General features: G+C 39.0%; 1 protein-coding gene across 3 annotated transcripts in view; it reads right to left on the reverse strand.

Moving 5' to 3' along the window:
- Positions 1-18,076, reverse strand: part of LOC107558185 (alpha-N-acetylgalactosaminide alpha-2,6-sialyltransferase 3-like) — a 97,489-nt gene that overhangs the window by 58,705 nt on the left and 20,708 nt on the right. For 2 of the 3 annotated variants that reach the window (XM_016241807.1, XM_016241804.1), the window contains exon 2: positions 1,070-1,264. In XM_016241807.1, the coding sequence (XP_016097293.1) occupies positions 1,070-1,264 (195 nt within the window). The remainder of the gene's footprint in view (positions 1-1,069; positions 1,265-18,076) is intronic. The other variant, XM_016241806.1, reaches the window with a different exon arrangement.

The following is an 18,076-nucleotide window of genomic DNA, read 5'->3' on the forward strand; positions in this document are numbered from 1 at the left end:
CAGTTGAAACTACATGAACCTGGCAGTTAAGAGTCAAAGCCTCATCTGTGTGAAGGGAAAACTCTCCAATGACCTTGAATATGAGAGTAAAGACTTGGCAAAACTTCACATGTGTGCTGCAGCTTCTTTCATCATCCACACATCTTTGACAACATCTTGAGGCAAAATAGTGTTCCATTGTTAGTAGGAGAACAAGCAAACCTCTCTGCACTAATTGTGGCAATAAATCACCTGAACAGTTGAAACTACATGAACCTGGCAGTTAAGAGTCAAAGCCTCATCTGTGTGAAGGGAAAACTCTCCAATGACCTTGAATATGAGAGTAAAGACTTGGCAAAACTTCACGTGTGCTGCAGCTTCTTTCATCATCCACACATCTTTGACAACATCTTGAGGCAAAATAGGCTACAACTATTGTTAATATCCTCATAAATATTTATGCTTGTAGAATTCAGCCTTAATAACAAACCCATTAGCAGCCAGAAACAGGTTTTTTTGGAAACCTTTTTTAAGTGGAAAAATGCTTCAAGAGTACTTTAATTGCTACATATAAAACTCTTGTGTGAGAAAGTCATAACCTGCAAACCTTACAAAGTATATTCAGATTGATATGACCGACCATAGAAGAAATTGAACTTTTGGTGCAAATAAATTCTGTGGTGTACTAAAATATTATTTATAAAAATGTGATAGCAAGTCCACCTTCCAACTTTTTGACTGTCACTACAACAAAAACAAAATTAAATTCACCTTTCTAGATTTCATGGCTTAAGGGAAAGCAGAAAAACAGGAAGCAATGTAGCAGTGTAAAACATTATTACACACTTTTGATTGCATAATACTGATATTGATAATGTGACAAATATGAAATACTGAAATATTTCTTACTGTAAACTTGCTTTTCAATGAACCCGCATCCACAGTGATTGTCCAGTTCAATTGGTCGTGAAATCTACATTTTTCTCTTTGACTGAAAATAAACCTGTTTTTGTCTTTTTAAATATAACGCAGCTCAAAAGTGTAAAACCAGGACAAGCCACTGAATGTTTTAAGTGTGTTCTAGTCTCACCTCCTGATCAGGGACGCTGAGGTAGCCGCGGTGGGGTTTGAAGGCTTTGTGCGGCGGGTGAGAGAACATCCAGTTTCTACTGAAGCACTGGCCAAATACAGGCTGCAGCAGGAAGTAGGGTTTCTCTGAGTAATTAATCACCACCAAAAACAGAGACACCACCACAATCAGACTGGTCACTATCACTGACTTCTTCTGTGAGAAGGGAAAGAAGAACAGAAAACATGGCATCATTTAGCTTTTCTGATTCATAGGCAAAATGTGGCAATGAAACATCCAGACAAAATGTTTGTCAATGTCACAGTAAAAAAGTAATTGATTTTGTTTTTTGACTAATGGTTAGTGAAAGGAGGAGCAAAAAGTCCTCAGGAGGTCAAACTAAATATTATATTACCTTTTTCCATTTTTTTTTTGTTTTGTCATTTTATAGAAAGTTTGCCATTTTTGCAAAGAAATACACATGACATAAACATTACAATTATTAAGTGGTACCATACCATCCTGCTGTGGTGCAACCTCTTCTACACTAAATAATAATCAACCAACCTCAAAACTGTCCTGTTTATCAAAAATAGAATTAGGAAATGTTTCCTCTTCCCCTGAATCTATTACTTAGGGGCTTCTGCAAGGCTATATATTGGGCCCAGTTGTATTTCTTTTATATGCTTCCATTGGCTCATATTAGTCAAAACCACAATATATCCTACCATCTTTAGGTTTATGATATTCAGTTTTATCTCCCTCTTTCTCCAATTTAACAAATCAGATTATTCTAATAAAAAATTATGAAGTATGAATTATTTTGAATAGTATTTTAACTGTTAAGTATCTAATTGAAAAGTTCAAGACCTCGGAGGTGAGAAAGGATGTATTTAAAGCAAACTACTTATCATTCTCAGTTAATTTTATGTTGGATACTTTATACAACCATACAACAAAAACATAGCGAAATAATAATAAGGATATGATTTAGCTAAATCAATAATATCTTAATAGAACAAAGCTCTTATTTCTCAGTACAGGTACTAATGGTCGAAGCAGTCCAAAAACCCAACCCTTAGAAACAGAAGTCAGAAATACAGCAGAAGTCATTCTGTATTTCTTAAAGAGGATTAAACTTGACAGAAACTGAAGCTTATTTCACTGTTTTGTACTCAACTGATCAAGGAGGACAATCCAAGATGATAAAAAGTTCTTTTTTTCCCCATTAAAACTGTATCTTCTCCTTCTTCACGTTGATCTGATATGACACATTTTCCACTGAGTGTTCTAAAGAAAAGTCAGAAAGCTCTTAAAATTTGACTTCTCTGTTCTCTTTTCACAATAAAATATGGAGAACTGTCAAAGTTATCTCAGCATAATGATGTGCCCACAGACTTACAGTGTCACAATGCATACAGTTGTGTCGGAAGGAATGTTCAAAACTCGGAGAAAAATTACTTGAAACATGCCCATCTTGATTAGACTGAATGCATACAGTTCATGGACAAGTACTTCCGAGTATTACGGATATTCTATATGAGACATGAAATATTATGTAATATAAACAAGAGTTGAGTCATTTCTTTTTTGAAATAACACTGTCTAAACATCTTATGCAATAAACAGTAAAACTATTTAACTTTTAAAACCCCCATGGAATCAAAATCAAAGTTGTCGTCCGAACGAGAGTCCAAACTAATAAAAACATCACACAAATCCACACAACTAGACAATCAATTAGCTTCTCGTGAAGTGAAAAGCTATGTGTTTGTAAGAAACAAATCCATCTAACTCCATGCCCGGTTGTCCTCTAACATCAAAATCCACTGACATATTTGTTTAGAACTGTTCTGTTATCGCTTGTATACAGTGCTTGATATGTGTGTATTTTTCCTCCTGATTCAGACAAGATGACTTTTACACTGGAGAATGCAATATTATGGATAGAGAACACCTTTTTTAATTGGAAGCAATGGTTTGAAGTTAAACATGTCTTAATGATGAATTTACAAACATGAAGCTTTTTGCTTCACAAGATGTTAACTGATAGGGAGTCATGAGGATCACTTGTGGATTGTTGTGATGTTTTTATCAGCTGTTTGGACTCTCATTCTGATGGCACCCATCAGGGACGCGGGAAGTAGGGGTGCTGAGGGGGCTGCAGCAGCCGCTGTTTTCACATGGTTGCAAATGCAACGCCAAGTTTGTTCATTTAAATTTATTCAGTTTTAGCATTTAATAATTTATTTGTAATGATCTCTGAAAAACCCATGTTTATCTTTATAAACATGATTCATTTTACTTGTGATGTTTTCTATATGGGATGATTAGCCTAATCCTCAAGAACACGTGGCACTGGCGCGTGGTATCAAACATGAACTATACAGAATGCAAACAAGATTAACTTTAATACAAGGAGATAATGGCGCAAAAGCGAATTTCAGATTTTTTTAAATGCCCATCCCAGCAAAAACTTTCCAAAATCAGCATCCAACACCAGCCCCAGCACGAGCACCGACGTAAGTGAACAAACTCCAGCACGAGCACGGAGACAAGTAAGCCTAGCGGACCCAGCCCAACCCCCGAGATTGATCAACTACTATCGATAATTTCAAAAATGTGATATGCAGTCAAATTTCCCAGTGTGTATATGCCACTTAAACGAGTGTTCATATCGACGCACTTGTAGTGCTTTGTGGAGTTGTCAAATGAGGTGACCCCACCCTCCCCTCCCCGCGCCCCTCTCTCATTTCACCCAACACGGACACACACAGCACCCCCAACCGAAAACATCTTCCCGCGCCCCTGGCACCCATTCACTGCAGAGAATCCATAGGTGAGCAAATGATGTAATGCTACATTTCTTAATTGTTCCAATTAAGAAACAAAGTCATCTGCATCTTGGATGACCTGAGGGTGCATACATTTTCAGCAAGTTTTAATTTGTGGTTGAACTATACTTTTAAGGTGCAGTCAAATTAGCACAATTTGAGGGGCAATAAAGGTCAATTGTGTATTCATTATTAATATTGTAACAATGTACAGTATGGACAACAGAAAACACAGAAGTCACTTTCAAACTACGTAGCTGTCTGTTGGTCAACAGATAAACCCAATGCAAAATATGCATGAAATCTCAAACTAAATTCTAGATTGAGTGGATTCCAATTGAAATTACTGGGTCCCCCCCCCCCAAAAAATCACTGAACAATGGTAATTGTGACTGCACCTTTAAGCTGGATTACAATTATTAAAAGTTCAAGTGCTTATCTTTGATTATGCCTTAAGCAACATCTGTGTACAGCAATGTAACACATTACCGATGCTTCTTCAAGCAACAGAGACACATAAAAGCAAAACCACTGACTTTCGCTGCTAAGGTGTGGATGTCTATGTTCTTTGATGTAGTTTGATGGCCTGTAATTTGCCATCTAGAATGGAACCGTGTCTGGAATAATAGGGTGGCTGTCAGCAAATCTTTCTGAGCCAGTGGGGCTCAAATTTGGCACATCAAACATCTCAGGCAGGGTGTTTGGGTTTGCGCTTCACAGGAAGACATCAAACATGAAGAGTTGATTTTTTTTTTTTTAAATTACCATTTAAAGCTCAGACTAAAAGACTGCATTGCATAGATTGCTGGAATGTTACATCATTATATTACGAATGGTCTCACATTTATTTTGTGGCATTAGCCGGGTTTCCATCCAAAGTTGCGAATTTAACTTATGCGCAAAATTGGAATATCACGTAAAACATTTGCGAACAAGCACTGTTTCCATCCAACGACTCGGAGTGAGAACAAAATCGTCACTACCTGATAAACTGGCACTAAATATCACTAAGAAAAGTAAGAGAAGCCGCTGAATATAATTCTCAAATATAATTAATTACTTGCGCTTTGAGTGAGCAGACGAAACACAATAAATGCAGTCTTGCTTTCGGAGGTGAATGTCAGCTGTTTGGGAACGCAGTCGTGGTAGACCGTTCTAGGAGGCAGTTACAGAAATACTTTGACGACAGACTTTGCTCAGGCAGTTCAGAATGACCATGACAACATTTCAGATGCTGTGCAACTAAATCGGTCCACTGGTTAGTCAGGTTATGCTGTCCCATAGTGCAAAGTCACATGATTTTTTTAACGCTCATGCAGGATTTATTTGCAAAATGCGTTTCCATCTCCCATTATTCGCATTAACCCTTTTTCGCACAAGTCAAAAACCACCTCAAGCAAGCGTAAAAAAGTTTTTGCGAATTAAGGGATTTCTTTTCTAAATTTGGAATTTCCATCACTCGTTTCTCATGGGATACTTCAAAATGCGCATTAAAACAAGGTGATGGAAACATAGCTATTGAGACGAACAGTAAAGACTCAAAGGAAAGGAAGCACCTTGCATAGAATTTATATTTTTGCACATATATGGGATGGATAGTAACTGATTACAAGTAATCTGGATTGTGTAATCAGATTCCAAAATGTAGTACTTGTAATTAGATTATATGTTTTAAAAAGCTCATTAATCAGATTACAGTTACTTTTTATGGATTACATGATTACAAATTATTCCCACAATGGCAGTGAATTATTAAAAATGTATTGATTCTGCCGAATTCTTCTTTTTTTTCTCTTTTGTTAAGGGATTTCTTTTCTAAATTTGGAATTTCCATCACTCATTTCTCATGGGATACTTCAAAATGCGCATTAAAACAAGGTGATGGAAACATAGCTATTGAGACGAACAGTAAAGACTCAAAGGAAAGGAAGCACCTTGCATAGAATTTATATTTTTGCACATATATGGGATGGATAGTAACTGATTACAAGTAATCTGGATTGTGTAATCAGATTCCAAAAATGTAGTACTTGTAATTAGATTATATGTTTTAAAAAGCTCATTAATCAGATTACAGTTACTTTTTATGGATTACATGATTACAAATTATTCACACAATGGCAGTGAATTATTAAAAATGTATTGATTCTGCCTAATTCTTCTTTTTTTCTCTTTTGAATTTTACTTTCTAAAAAATTCTACTGTGTATCACATTGAATACAGCAAGTATTCATAATGTAGACTGGCCATGTAAAAGTCATGTAAATTAATTTGCAATCCATGCATCTGAATCTGCATGGGGACAAAAGCACCTCTCAGTCAATTATAGCATGTATGAGATGAAAAACTGTATAGCTGATAAAAACATTTAAAACCTTGAAGACTTTGACCATGTCGTTGCTTTTTTCATGTTTATTAATGTTTGTTCATGTGATATTTGTTCACATTCACGTTTTCTGATGTTGGTTTATGGTCATATTAATATATTAAAATGTCATTTTATTCTCTTTTTTGTATTATATATATATATATATATATATATATATATATATATATATATATATATATATATACTGTACATGCATTAATACTTTCTCACTAAAGTCATCTGAAATTAAATTAGGCTGAAAAGGACTATTTTAAAACACTTCAAATATCTCTGTTATATCTTGTAAAACCAGATTCTTTCTCACTGTGGTTGTTAAAAGACTCTAATCAGATTACATACTAAAATTTGATTTGGTTTTGATAATCATCCAAGCATCTAAACCATAGAGTAGCATTTATTTAGTCCCTAAAGCACTTTAATGCAACCAACAGAGAGAAAAAGGAGTGGGGAAAACATATGCTTGACCGTTCATCTCATCTGTTCTCAAGGCAATAAAAAGAAAATATCCCTCTACCTTGATTTCAGTCTGTGGCAACAAATCTTGGCAAAGTGATGTGTCAGATTCAGGGGGTGAGCCAAAAGCTTAGGGGAGAGGGAAAATGTCGAAGAATTTCCATCAGCAACAGCATATGACTCGTCTCATTGTTGTACTATCCATCAGAATAATCATTGCACAGGCTTTGTGTTCTGCACAATATCACCCATTTTGGTGGAGAGGAATTATTCAAAAGCAGTGACAAACAGAAAGAGAAGAAAGAGAGAGAGAGAGAGAGAGAGAGCAGGAGAGAGGACAACAGCGCCATCATAGGACAACTGTGACACTTAATATAAAATAGACCAATTTGATCCAATTATTACTGTAATAGAAAAAAAATTCCTGAACACTAGCAATGCTACCACTAGAAATCAGAAAGAAAGAGCTTTATTGCCACGTGTGCTTAAAAACAAGGAATTTGTCTTGGTGTCAGAAGCTTCCAGTGCACAGGACAGGATGACAAGTGACAAGACACAGACAACAAAATAAAAATAAGTGATTTAAAATTAAATATACAAAAACAATACACAATAGACAAAAAGACAATAAACATTGTACAGATATGCTATATGTGGCCCTGGACCACAAAGCCAGTCATAAGGGTCAATTGTTCGAAATTAAGATTTATACATCATCTGAAAGCTGAATAAATAAGCTTTCCATTGATGTATGTTTGTTAGGATCGGACAATATTTGGCCGAGGTACAACTATTTGAAAATCTGGAATCTGAGGGTGCAAAAAAATCAAAATATTGAGAAAATCGCCTTTAAACTTGTCCAAATGAAGTTCTTAGCAATGCATATTACTAATCAAAAATTAAGTTTTGATATATTTACAGTAGGAATTTTACAAAATATCTTCATGGAACACGATCTTTACTTAATATCCTAATGATTTTTGGCATAAAAGAAAAATCAATAATTTTGACCCATACAATGTATTTTTGGCTATTGCTACAAATATACCCCAGCGACTTAAGACCGGTTTTGTGCTCCAGGGTCACATGTAAAAATTAAGCAAGGGAATGTGGATAGACGTATGATATGTTAAATAAATAACATAGATATAATAAATATGAGTATAGATAGGTCTGTATTACATGTTTTATTGCACAGTGGGGAGAACATTTAACTGTTCATAGCCTGAGGGAAGAAACTTTTCCTGTGTCTGGCTGTTTTGGTGCTCATTGCTCTGTAGTGCCAACTAGACGGCAACAGTTCAAAGAGGAAGTGACATGGGTATGAGGGGTCCAGAATGATTTGGCCAGCCCTTTATTTGGTTCCACAGTGTTTTCTTATTTTTACTTTATTTAAACTTTGTGTAATTTATTTTATTTTACATCAAGGTGTATGCCATGCCTCCAACTTTCTTATTTGTTTTGCCAATAAACTTTCTATATTTCTTATTTATTTGGTGTATTTTTATTTGTTTTTTTATAAAAGTTCTATGTTTAATATAAGTGAGTTTGGCACCCCAGTTTTTTGGGGCTTTCACACATGATAGCATCTTTTGTTTGTAGTTTTGTAAAACCTTCCCACACTCTACTGGTTCAGCTTCGTTTGCACTTTTCATAAGTGTGTCTTATTTATGGAGATAGTTTTTTTATTTTTTTGCATTATTCCATAAATAGATTGTGAGCCACAAATAAATGTAACAAGATTAACAAAAATTAAACATATTCACAAATAAATAGAATGAGATCCACACATATATGGTAAGGGTTCACTAAAGTGAATTCGATTTACAAATAAATAAAATTAGATTTGAAAATAAAAAACATATTCACAAATATCTTTTTATGTCAAAAACACAGCTTTGCCTGACATTCATTTGTGAATCACATGTCCTGTACATTTATGGATCGCTTCATGTAGCTTTGTGAATGGCTTTCTGTGCATTTGTGGCTTTCATAACATTTCTAGAGTAAAGACGTGCTGACAAATCCACAAATAGGTGGACTCCACTCAGGGGCAAAATATAGGAATGGGGCACTCTACATTTGCTCACATTTACCTAGATCAACCTTGAGGTTCTTGTTTTGTTGTGATGCTTGCTGCTGCACAATAATGCCCCATAGTTGTGTCCAATGTTTCTACATTTATCATGTACATGTTATAATGGCTTTCTTTCATGTTGTAGACCACAAAATAGCAATTGATTTACAGTTGAGATACAAGTTTTCACAAAAACAAAATAAATTATAAAGTGATAAACCTCACGACTGAACCTTTAAACCTTTTTTTTTTTATAAAGAAAAGGATGAGTCAGAAGTATAAAGTATTATTGTTGTGTTCATGAATAATGTTGTGTTACAAACTGCTATTTTGAACCGGAAGTTGTACTGTTTTAGGTGATGCTAGAGGAGAAGAAACCTGGTATTAAAATAAGAAGAGAGGTTCGTTATTACTGACCAGTCTCGTTACTGCTCAATAACTCCTGACAGATGTCACAAATTGGCGACAAGGATTCGTTTTTTCTGCGACTCGTGGTCACAAAGATGGCTGTTGTTAACGTGCCTTTTCCGAGTTTTTCCTGCCTTGCCTGTGAGCCTTAGGTGGACTCCACTCAGGGGCAAAATATAGGAATGGGGCACTCTACATTTGCTCACATTTACCTAGATCAACCTTGAGGTTCTTGTTTTGTTGTGATGCTTGCTGCTGCACAATAATGCCCCATAGTTGTGTCCAATGTTTCTACATTTATCATGTACATGTTATAATGGCTTTCTTTCATGTTGTAGACCACAAAATAGCAATTGATTTACAGTTGAGATACAAGTTTTCACAAAAACAAAATAAATTATAAAGTGATAAACCTCACGACTGAACCTTTAAACCTTTTTTTTTATAAAGAAAAGGATGAGTCAGAAGTATAAAGTATTATTGTTGTGTTCATGAATAATGTTGTGTTACAAACTGCTATTTTGAACCGGAAGTTGTACTGTTTTAGGTGATGCTAGAGGAGAAGAAAACTGGTATTAAAATAAGAAGAGAGGTTCGTTATTACTGACCAGTCTCGTTACTGCTCAATAACTCCTGACAGATGTCACAAATTGGCGACAAGGATTCGTTTTTTCTGCGACTCGTGGTCACAAAGATGGCTGTTGTTAACGTGCCTTTTCCGAGTTTTTCCTGCCTTGCCTGTGAGCCTGCTATGCTGTTCAGCACATGGCTGCGGATTTTTGAAAACTACCTACAAGTCATTGATGCAATGGGGGAAAATTGGCCAGATGAAAGACGAAGAGCTGTACTGCTTCACTGCCTCGGCACAGAAGGACAACCAATGTTCTATTCATTGCCAAACACAGGTACTACATATAAGGCTGCAGAGGATGCATTGAAAGCCTACTTCGTGCCAAAAGCTAATATAGTAGCTGAACTCCATGCTTTCCGTAAACGCTGTCAGGTGCCTCACGAGACAGTTATACAGTATGTTGCTGCTTTGCGGGAGCTTGCTGTTTCATGTGAGTTCAGTGCTAGTACTGACAAAATGATTCGTGATCAGCCAGTAGAGAATGTGCTCAGCCCAAGAATAGGTGAGAGACTTTTATTAGAAATTGATCTCATGCTGGACAGAGCTGTCACGATAGCAAGTCAGATTGAATCTGCTGCCAGTCAGGCTAAATCCATTTCAAATCTCCCGCCAAGTTACCGCCCCGTACAAGCAGTGCAGCACGCAGTGAAAAGCAGAATAAGGGGGAAACCGTCACATGCATCTCTTAATTCTGCTCAGGTGGGAAAGAGGAAGTCATGCTTTCACTGTGGATCAGAGGCACATTTAGCTAACACTGCAAACTGCCTGGCCGCAAATGCAACATGCAGGAAGTGTAAAAAGGTTGGACATTACGCTAAACTGTGCCGATCCATGCAATCAACTAAGCGCGAAGGCTGTGAGATTAAGTTACCAGAAGTTACTGTACTGTACACAGATTATTCAGCCTGTACTTCCAGCATTACAAGCACAGTGACTATACCTACTTCTGACTTGCAGACTTGTGTAGTGTATAGCACTCAGTTCCTGCTACATTCTTCATTGTGGACAAAGGGACACCACTCATGGGAAGGCACCTTATGTCTGCACTGCATGTAAGGATAGAAAACAATCAAGTACTGCCCCTGATGCCATTCTAGCACCTGCTTCCCATGTGCCAGTTCTTCAGTGCACTATCGCTGAGTCAACTGAGTTTGGATGTGCTAAGAATTTTATACATTGTGTGAAGGTAGATGAAACTGTCACACTTGTGCGCCAAAAGCTTCGCCGTCTTCCACTCTCTGTCCGCAGCACTGTGTCAGAGGAATTAAATCGCTTACATGCAGAAGGGGTGATAGAACGCATCGACGCCTCTGTATAGGTGTCACCCATTGTCGTGATGCAGAAAAAGTCAGGAAAATTAGAATGTGCGTTGACCTCAGAGAGCCTAATAAAGCAGTGATTGTGGATTATTTCCCAATGCCACATATGGATGAACTGCTCTCTGCACTAAAGGGCTCTACTGTTTTCTCTACTATAGACTTGACTAATTCTTACTACCAAGTGCCACTGCATGAGGATAGCCTTTATTACTCACAATGGACTGTTTCATTTTTGCTGTGTTCCTTATGGTCTAGCTTCTGCGCCGGCAGCATTTCAGAAGATGATGACCATCATCTTAACTGGCTTGTCAGGGGTTGAAAATTATCTTGATGACATTATTGTACATGGATGTGACATGCCCACACACGACAAGGCACTCCAAGCTGTCTTACAATGACTGGAAGCCGCTGGCCAGCAGCTCAATAAAGACAAGTGTCGCTTCCGCCAAACAAGCATGTTGTTCTTAGGCCAGACTGTGTCAGCCGAAAGGTCTTCTTCCTGATGAGTCACGTGTACAGGCGATATTCAATGCTCCGGCACCCTTTGATGCATCTACTTTGTGCTCCTTACTTGGACTTATGTCGTGGTACAGTAAATTTATACCTGATTTTGCCACCACAGTAGCTCCAGTTCGCGCATGCCTGCAAAACCCAAATGGATTCAGCTGGTCAAAAGAGGTTGAACACAGTTTGACCATAGTAAAACGACTACTAACAAACAGTCCTGCTTTGGCATTATTCGACCCCACACTACACACGATTGTCTCTACAGACGCTTCTGACTACGGTCTGGGAGCCATACTGTCTCAGGTCAGCCCAGATGGAGTTGAAAGAACTGTGACCTTCACATCACGTACACTGTCTACAGCGGAGTGTAAATATGCCGCAGTGGAAAAGGAAGTGCTGGCATGCATGTGGGCTGTTGAGAGGTGGCGTACATATTTGTGGGGCCGCTGCTTCACTCTACGAACAGATCATCAGGCACTGACAACCCTGCTTACCACAAAGGCTGTTGGCCATGCTGGTCTCCGTGTTGCATGGTGGTCTGCATGTCTCATGTCATTTAATTATGATGTGGAATACTGTTTAGGCTCTCAAAATGCCTCTGCTGATTACCTGTCACGGCTGCCCCTATCCATTCCTCCTGCAGGTGATACTGCTGCGTCAGCTTTGTTTGATGATGTCGAGGAGGAGTTTGTTACATTTTTGTCTGCCGCATGTAGTTCCTTGTCTGCTGACAAAGTTGATGCTGTATGTGCTTCTTGCCCTGTCTTAACCAAACTTTGACACAGATTTCCAATGGCTGGCCTCCTTCATCCAAGGGACTGGATGTGGAGTTGCAACCATATTACAAACTGCGACTGGAACTGTCTGTAAAAGACAACCTAGTTTTCCGTGGCTCACGGCTAATTGCACCTATTGCTCTTCAGTCTGTGCTGATCTCCCTAGCGCACAAAGGACACCAGGGAGAGGTGAGAACCAAACCACGCCTTCGCAATCTCTACTGGTGGCCAGGGATGGATGCTCAGGTTCATGATGCTGTTCGTTGCTGCGACATCTGCCAGCTCAATGACAAAACTGCCAAGTCACATTCTGCTCCTCTCCAACAAGTGCCTCTGCCAGATGGACCATGGCAGAAAGTGGCTCAAATTCATTGAGCATAGTCACTGATAACGGTGTTCAATTTACATCTGCTGGTTTCGCTGCTTTTCTAGAAGGAAGGGATATTTGTCACCACCGTTCCTCTCTTTACTACCCAGCAGCTAATGGTGCCGTAGAGCGGTTTAACCATGTGCTTCATACAAACTTCATACAAAGCTGTCTGTTTTGCCATCTGCTCCTGTGCCTCCACCCACTGACCTCCCTGTTCGCCACAGGGTTACACGACTGCAACACAAAATGAAAACGTACGCTGATGAAAAGCGGAGTGCTCGCACCCCTTGTTTCCAGGCGGGGTTAAGGTGCAGGTACGGAAACCCTGGCATATACTTAAGGGACACAAGAAGTTTACTGACCCTCTCACAGTTACCAAAAGACTGGGGGTGGGTACATGCATCCTTAGTGATGGGAAAACATGGAATGCTTCTCAACTCACTGCATTCCCATGTACACCAACTCCTGCTGAGAGCAATGCTCACAATACACACACTAATGCCACCAGACCTAAGCGTAATGTTCAGAAGCCTAGTTGGTTGAATGACTATGTCACTTAAATCTGATTGAATGGGTCTGCAATGCTGTAACTCAACACAGTTTTGATGCACTATTCTGATTCAAAGGTTTCTAATGTAATGTTTTTTATGATCTGTGCCATTGTTATCAAACATGTTGTTACACTGTTAAATGTCAGAAGGTTGAATACTGTTCGAAAAGAATGAGGATGGTTACTTCTAATGCCCATTGTTGCTTAGTTACCTCAGGTAGTATGTTTCTCAAAAAAAAGGGGAAATGTTGTGTTCATGAGTAATGTTGTGTTACAAACTGCTATTTTGAACCGGAAGTTGTATTGTTTTAGGTGATGCTAGAGGAGGAGAAAACTGGTATTAAAATAAGAAGAGAGGTTTGTTATTACTGACTAGTCTCATTACTGCTCAATAACTCATGACAGATGTCACAATTATATTATTTAAAATAAGCCTATGCGCCTGGGCTCAGCCCAATTGACCTATCGGTAAGCCCCTCCCCCCTTAGTTGCTGTTGCTTACACGGACAAACAAACGGAGTTGCTAACCAGGGGTGCCTGCAGGATTTCAGCTGAGGGTACGCACAGACATGTAAAAAATATTTTAACCCTGAAAACAGCAAAAAGCAGAGGAATGGTCAAAGACATTTATCGCATGTTCACATAGGAAAACGACTGAAAATAGCGCGGGTAGACACAAAAACCACACAACCGTTTGTGTACAATGTGAAGAGGACTGGGGAGCTCACACATCCTTGTGGGGCTCCTGTACTAATGAATTTGGAATCCGATATTGTCCTATTAACCTTTACCTGTTGTGTTCTATTTGTTAAAAAGGAAAAGTACCACTTAATAATAAGTGGATTTACCTGCATCTTCTTTAATTTATCCAACAGTAAATAAGGCTGTAGTGAATTAAAAGCTGAACTAAAATCGATAAAATGAGTTGTGCGTATGCCTTAGTGTCCTCCAAATGCTTCAAAACTAAATGAGTGATACCTCCTACTGCATCCTCCGTGCTCCTTCCCTGCTTATAGGTAAACTGCCATGGATCTAGCTGGTGTCACTTCATTTTTCAGTAAGGTCACCATGTATTTCTCAAAACATTTCATAACGATCGAAGTTATCGCTGCAGGTCTAAAATCATTATTGTCAGATGGGTGTGGTTTCTTAGGGATTGGGGTAATCACAGATTTTTTCCAAAGTGCAGGAACTCTGTGTAAATCCAGTGAACATTGGAAAAGTGTACACCAAACTGGAGTAAGTTCTACCACACAAGTTTTCAAAAGGCGGGCAGAGATCCCATCCGGACCTTTAGATTTCTTTGTATACAGCTGACGAAACAATAACTGCACTTTGGTACTGTCTACCTCCAGTCGAGTATCCCCATCATATACCAAAGAGTCTACAATTAGATTGTTTAACGTTTAACATTCATCCGAAAAATCCTGCGTTTCAAACCGAAGGTAAAAATCGTTCAGCTCATTTGCTTTAGCAAACTCATCCATTACACGTATACATGGTTTGCTTGGTTCCATATTTGTAACAACTATCATAGTGTTTAACATATTTTTAGAGTTCAGGGTAGTAAAATTATACTCAATCATATCTTTCTGTCGTCCCCTAGTTTGCCTTAACTGACAATTGAGCTCTTTTTGAATGATTTAAAAAAACACATTATTTTCCACATACTGTACATTATTGTTTCTCCTCTATGCCCCGCCTTTCTGAAACGCGTCGATTTTTACAAAGCTCATCGGTCTGAAAAGTGAGGTGTGCTCTGATTGGCCAGCTATCCAGTGTGTTGTGATTGGTCGAATACCTCATGCGTGAGACAGAAATGTTACGTCCTCCATAAAATGTGATGCACACATCTGAATATTTGGGTTGAACTGTTTTGGAACAGTGTTGTAAATACAACTTAACCACTGATTTCTAGTCGTGTCCAAGCCAAACAAAGTAGTTTGGCTTTCACAACGAAACACAGAGTCACACACGGCGGCCTTGAGTGAGCGGAGGCCGGGGGCTAGAGGGCTTGCGGCAACCACATGTGACGACCTCGGGCTGGATTTTGCTTCATCCACGGTGAAAGCCAATCTGGCGATCCACAGCATGAAGTTGATGTATTTCCTCAGCTACCAGCACGGATCAGCTCTAGGCATGATGAAGCGGACATTGTCCTCTTTTGGAAGGCCAAACAAAGTAGTGTCGCTTTCACAATGAAACACAGGGTCTTCACGTCATGGCGGCAGCAACGATACTACAGCGAGAATAAAAGTTCCGCCTTCTTTCTTTGCGTGAACATTTGGGCGGCGTTATGCAAATCTTCCCACATCGTGACGTAGACATGTGGGGGCGTGTTAGAACGAGCCGTTTTAGGTAGGCGTGGTTGACTCTTAACTTTTATAAAGAATATCTCTTTGGATTTGAAACTTTAGTCTTTGCACCTTTACAGATCTTCTTTATGCACCAAGAGCTTGTAACACTTCAAAGAGAAAGGAAAAATTTAAATCGCATCATATGACCCCTTTAAATGCAGATTTTTTTTCAGATTAATGCAATCCTTCAGCTCTTTAGATACACTGTATATGGCTTTTTGTTCGGATATACGATAACATTCTTTTTAGCAAGTACATTATCCACACAGAAGTTTATTTAGTCCGTAATAGTCTCCGTAGTCTCATCAATGTCCATGTTATTAAAAACATCCCAGTCTGTGCATAGGAAAAAACCTTTTAGTCTTTCTATAGCGTCATCTGACCACACTATTACTTCTTTCACTACTGGTTTGCTACGTTTGAGCATGGGTTTATATGTAGGAATGAGGTAGATGGTATTGTGGTCAGCATTGGCCAAAGGTGGTTTAGATCTGGCCTCATAAGCCTTTTTAATGTTCCCATAGCACTTAGCACCAGGATTCTATCCTTCCGTGTGTCACATTTCACATATTGTTCAAACCCCGGCAAGGAAAGTTCAGGCTTGCAGTGATTAAAATCACCTAAAATGAATACAGGCGCCTCGGGTGTACATTGTAGTTGCTGGTAGACACAATCCGCAATACAGGCTGCTTTTCTTGCTCCATTGCCGCTAGGAGGGAAATAAGCAGCACAAACAACCACACAGCCAAACTCCCTCAGGAGATAAAAAGGTCTAATTTTTAAACATAGAATTTCAACATCAGGGCAGCACATTGTCTCTTTAATTGGGTACTGTTTGCACCAGGCATTACTCATGTACACAATCAGTCCACCCCCTCTGCTTTTATCCGGATTGCGCATTCCTGTTCGCCCGTACAAGCGAGAAACCGTCCAACTCCACCGCAGCATCGGGAATATCCTGCTGCAGCCATGTCTCCGTAAGTACCATCAGACTGGAAGTGCGGTACTCGAAGCATGCTTTAGAGTAAACTCGGAGTTCCTCCATTTTGCCCTGAAGAGATCTCACATTGCACAATATAATCGACGGCAGGGGTGGCCTATTTCCCCACCGCTGAAGATGCTGCCGTATCCCGCCTCGGAGCAGCGCCACTGGAATGAGTAATTTGAGTAATTTCCAACTGTTCAATTCTGAAAAAACAGAGGTGTTAATTATTGGACCAAACTCCTCTGCATGTAATAATCTAGAACACTGTCTAACACTTGATGGCTACTCTGTTAATTCTTCGTCATCAGTTAGGAACCTAGGTGTCCTATTTGACAGCAACCTTTCCTTTGAAAGTCATGTTTCTAGCGCTGCCGTATCCCGCCTCGGAGCAGCGCCACTGGAATGAGTAATTTGAGTAATTTCCAACTGTTAAATTCTGAAAAGACAGAGGTGTTAATTATTGGACCAAACTCCTCTGCATGTAATAATCTAGAACACTGTCTAACACTTGATGGCTACTCTGTTAATTCTTCGTCATCAGTTAGGAACCTAGGTGTCCTATTTGATAGCAACCTTTCCTTTGAAAGTCATGTTTCTAGCATTTGTCTTGCACTACAGCACCACACTGGTCAAACCACATTATTGCAGGCCCTTACATTAAGTCATATGCGATCAAATGACTATTCGAAAACAAACATATTTGTTGACAATTTTTTATTGTCGATATTGTCAATAATATCGACTAATCGTTTCAGCCCTACTGACAACCATATTATCCTGTGTGAATGTGGAAATTTGTTGTTGACATATAGAAGTATGAAATACAACCTGCAAGAAACAATTCCTCATTTCAAGGGATATTCACTCGCCCAAATATGAATAGCCACCATACAATTCAAGGTTCCTCTCCAGGACTGTACACTCAGTTGGATATATTCTTTTCTTTTTTATGAAGCTTCTTTATGACTGGCTCTGAGAGGGAGTGCTGGAGATTGCAGCTGACACTGTGGCTAACATAGCTTTCTCTGTGGAACATATCTCGGCTGAGGGTTATTTCTAGAGCCACGACCAGACTCATTTCACCAAGTATTGATCTCCGTTCACAGACTGAGCACTAGGCGTCACAGCAATCCCATACACTGACTAGAATCATCCTGTCAGCCTGGTAAGTATGTGTGAGGAGAGTGAGCGAGAGAGAGAGAGAAATTGGATTTCTCCCAGATATAAGGTGGGAAATTAAACACATCTGGAGGAGCGAAAACATGCACGCCACACTGAGATGCATGCTAATAATGCATAAGAAATATTAATGTAAGTATACCTTCATAAAGTGATGTGAAAGTTGTTTCATTCTTGAATTATTGCAGGTTTG

This window comes from Sinocyclocheilus grahami, unplaced genomic scaffold (genome assembly GCF_001515645.1).
Source record: "Sinocyclocheilus grahami isolate Dianchi unplaced genomic scaffold, SAMN03320097.WGS_v1.1 scaffold634.1, whole genome shotgun sequence".
NCBI lineage: Eukaryota > Metazoa > Chordata > Actinopteri > Cypriniformes > Cyprinidae > Sinocyclocheilus > Sinocyclocheilus grahami.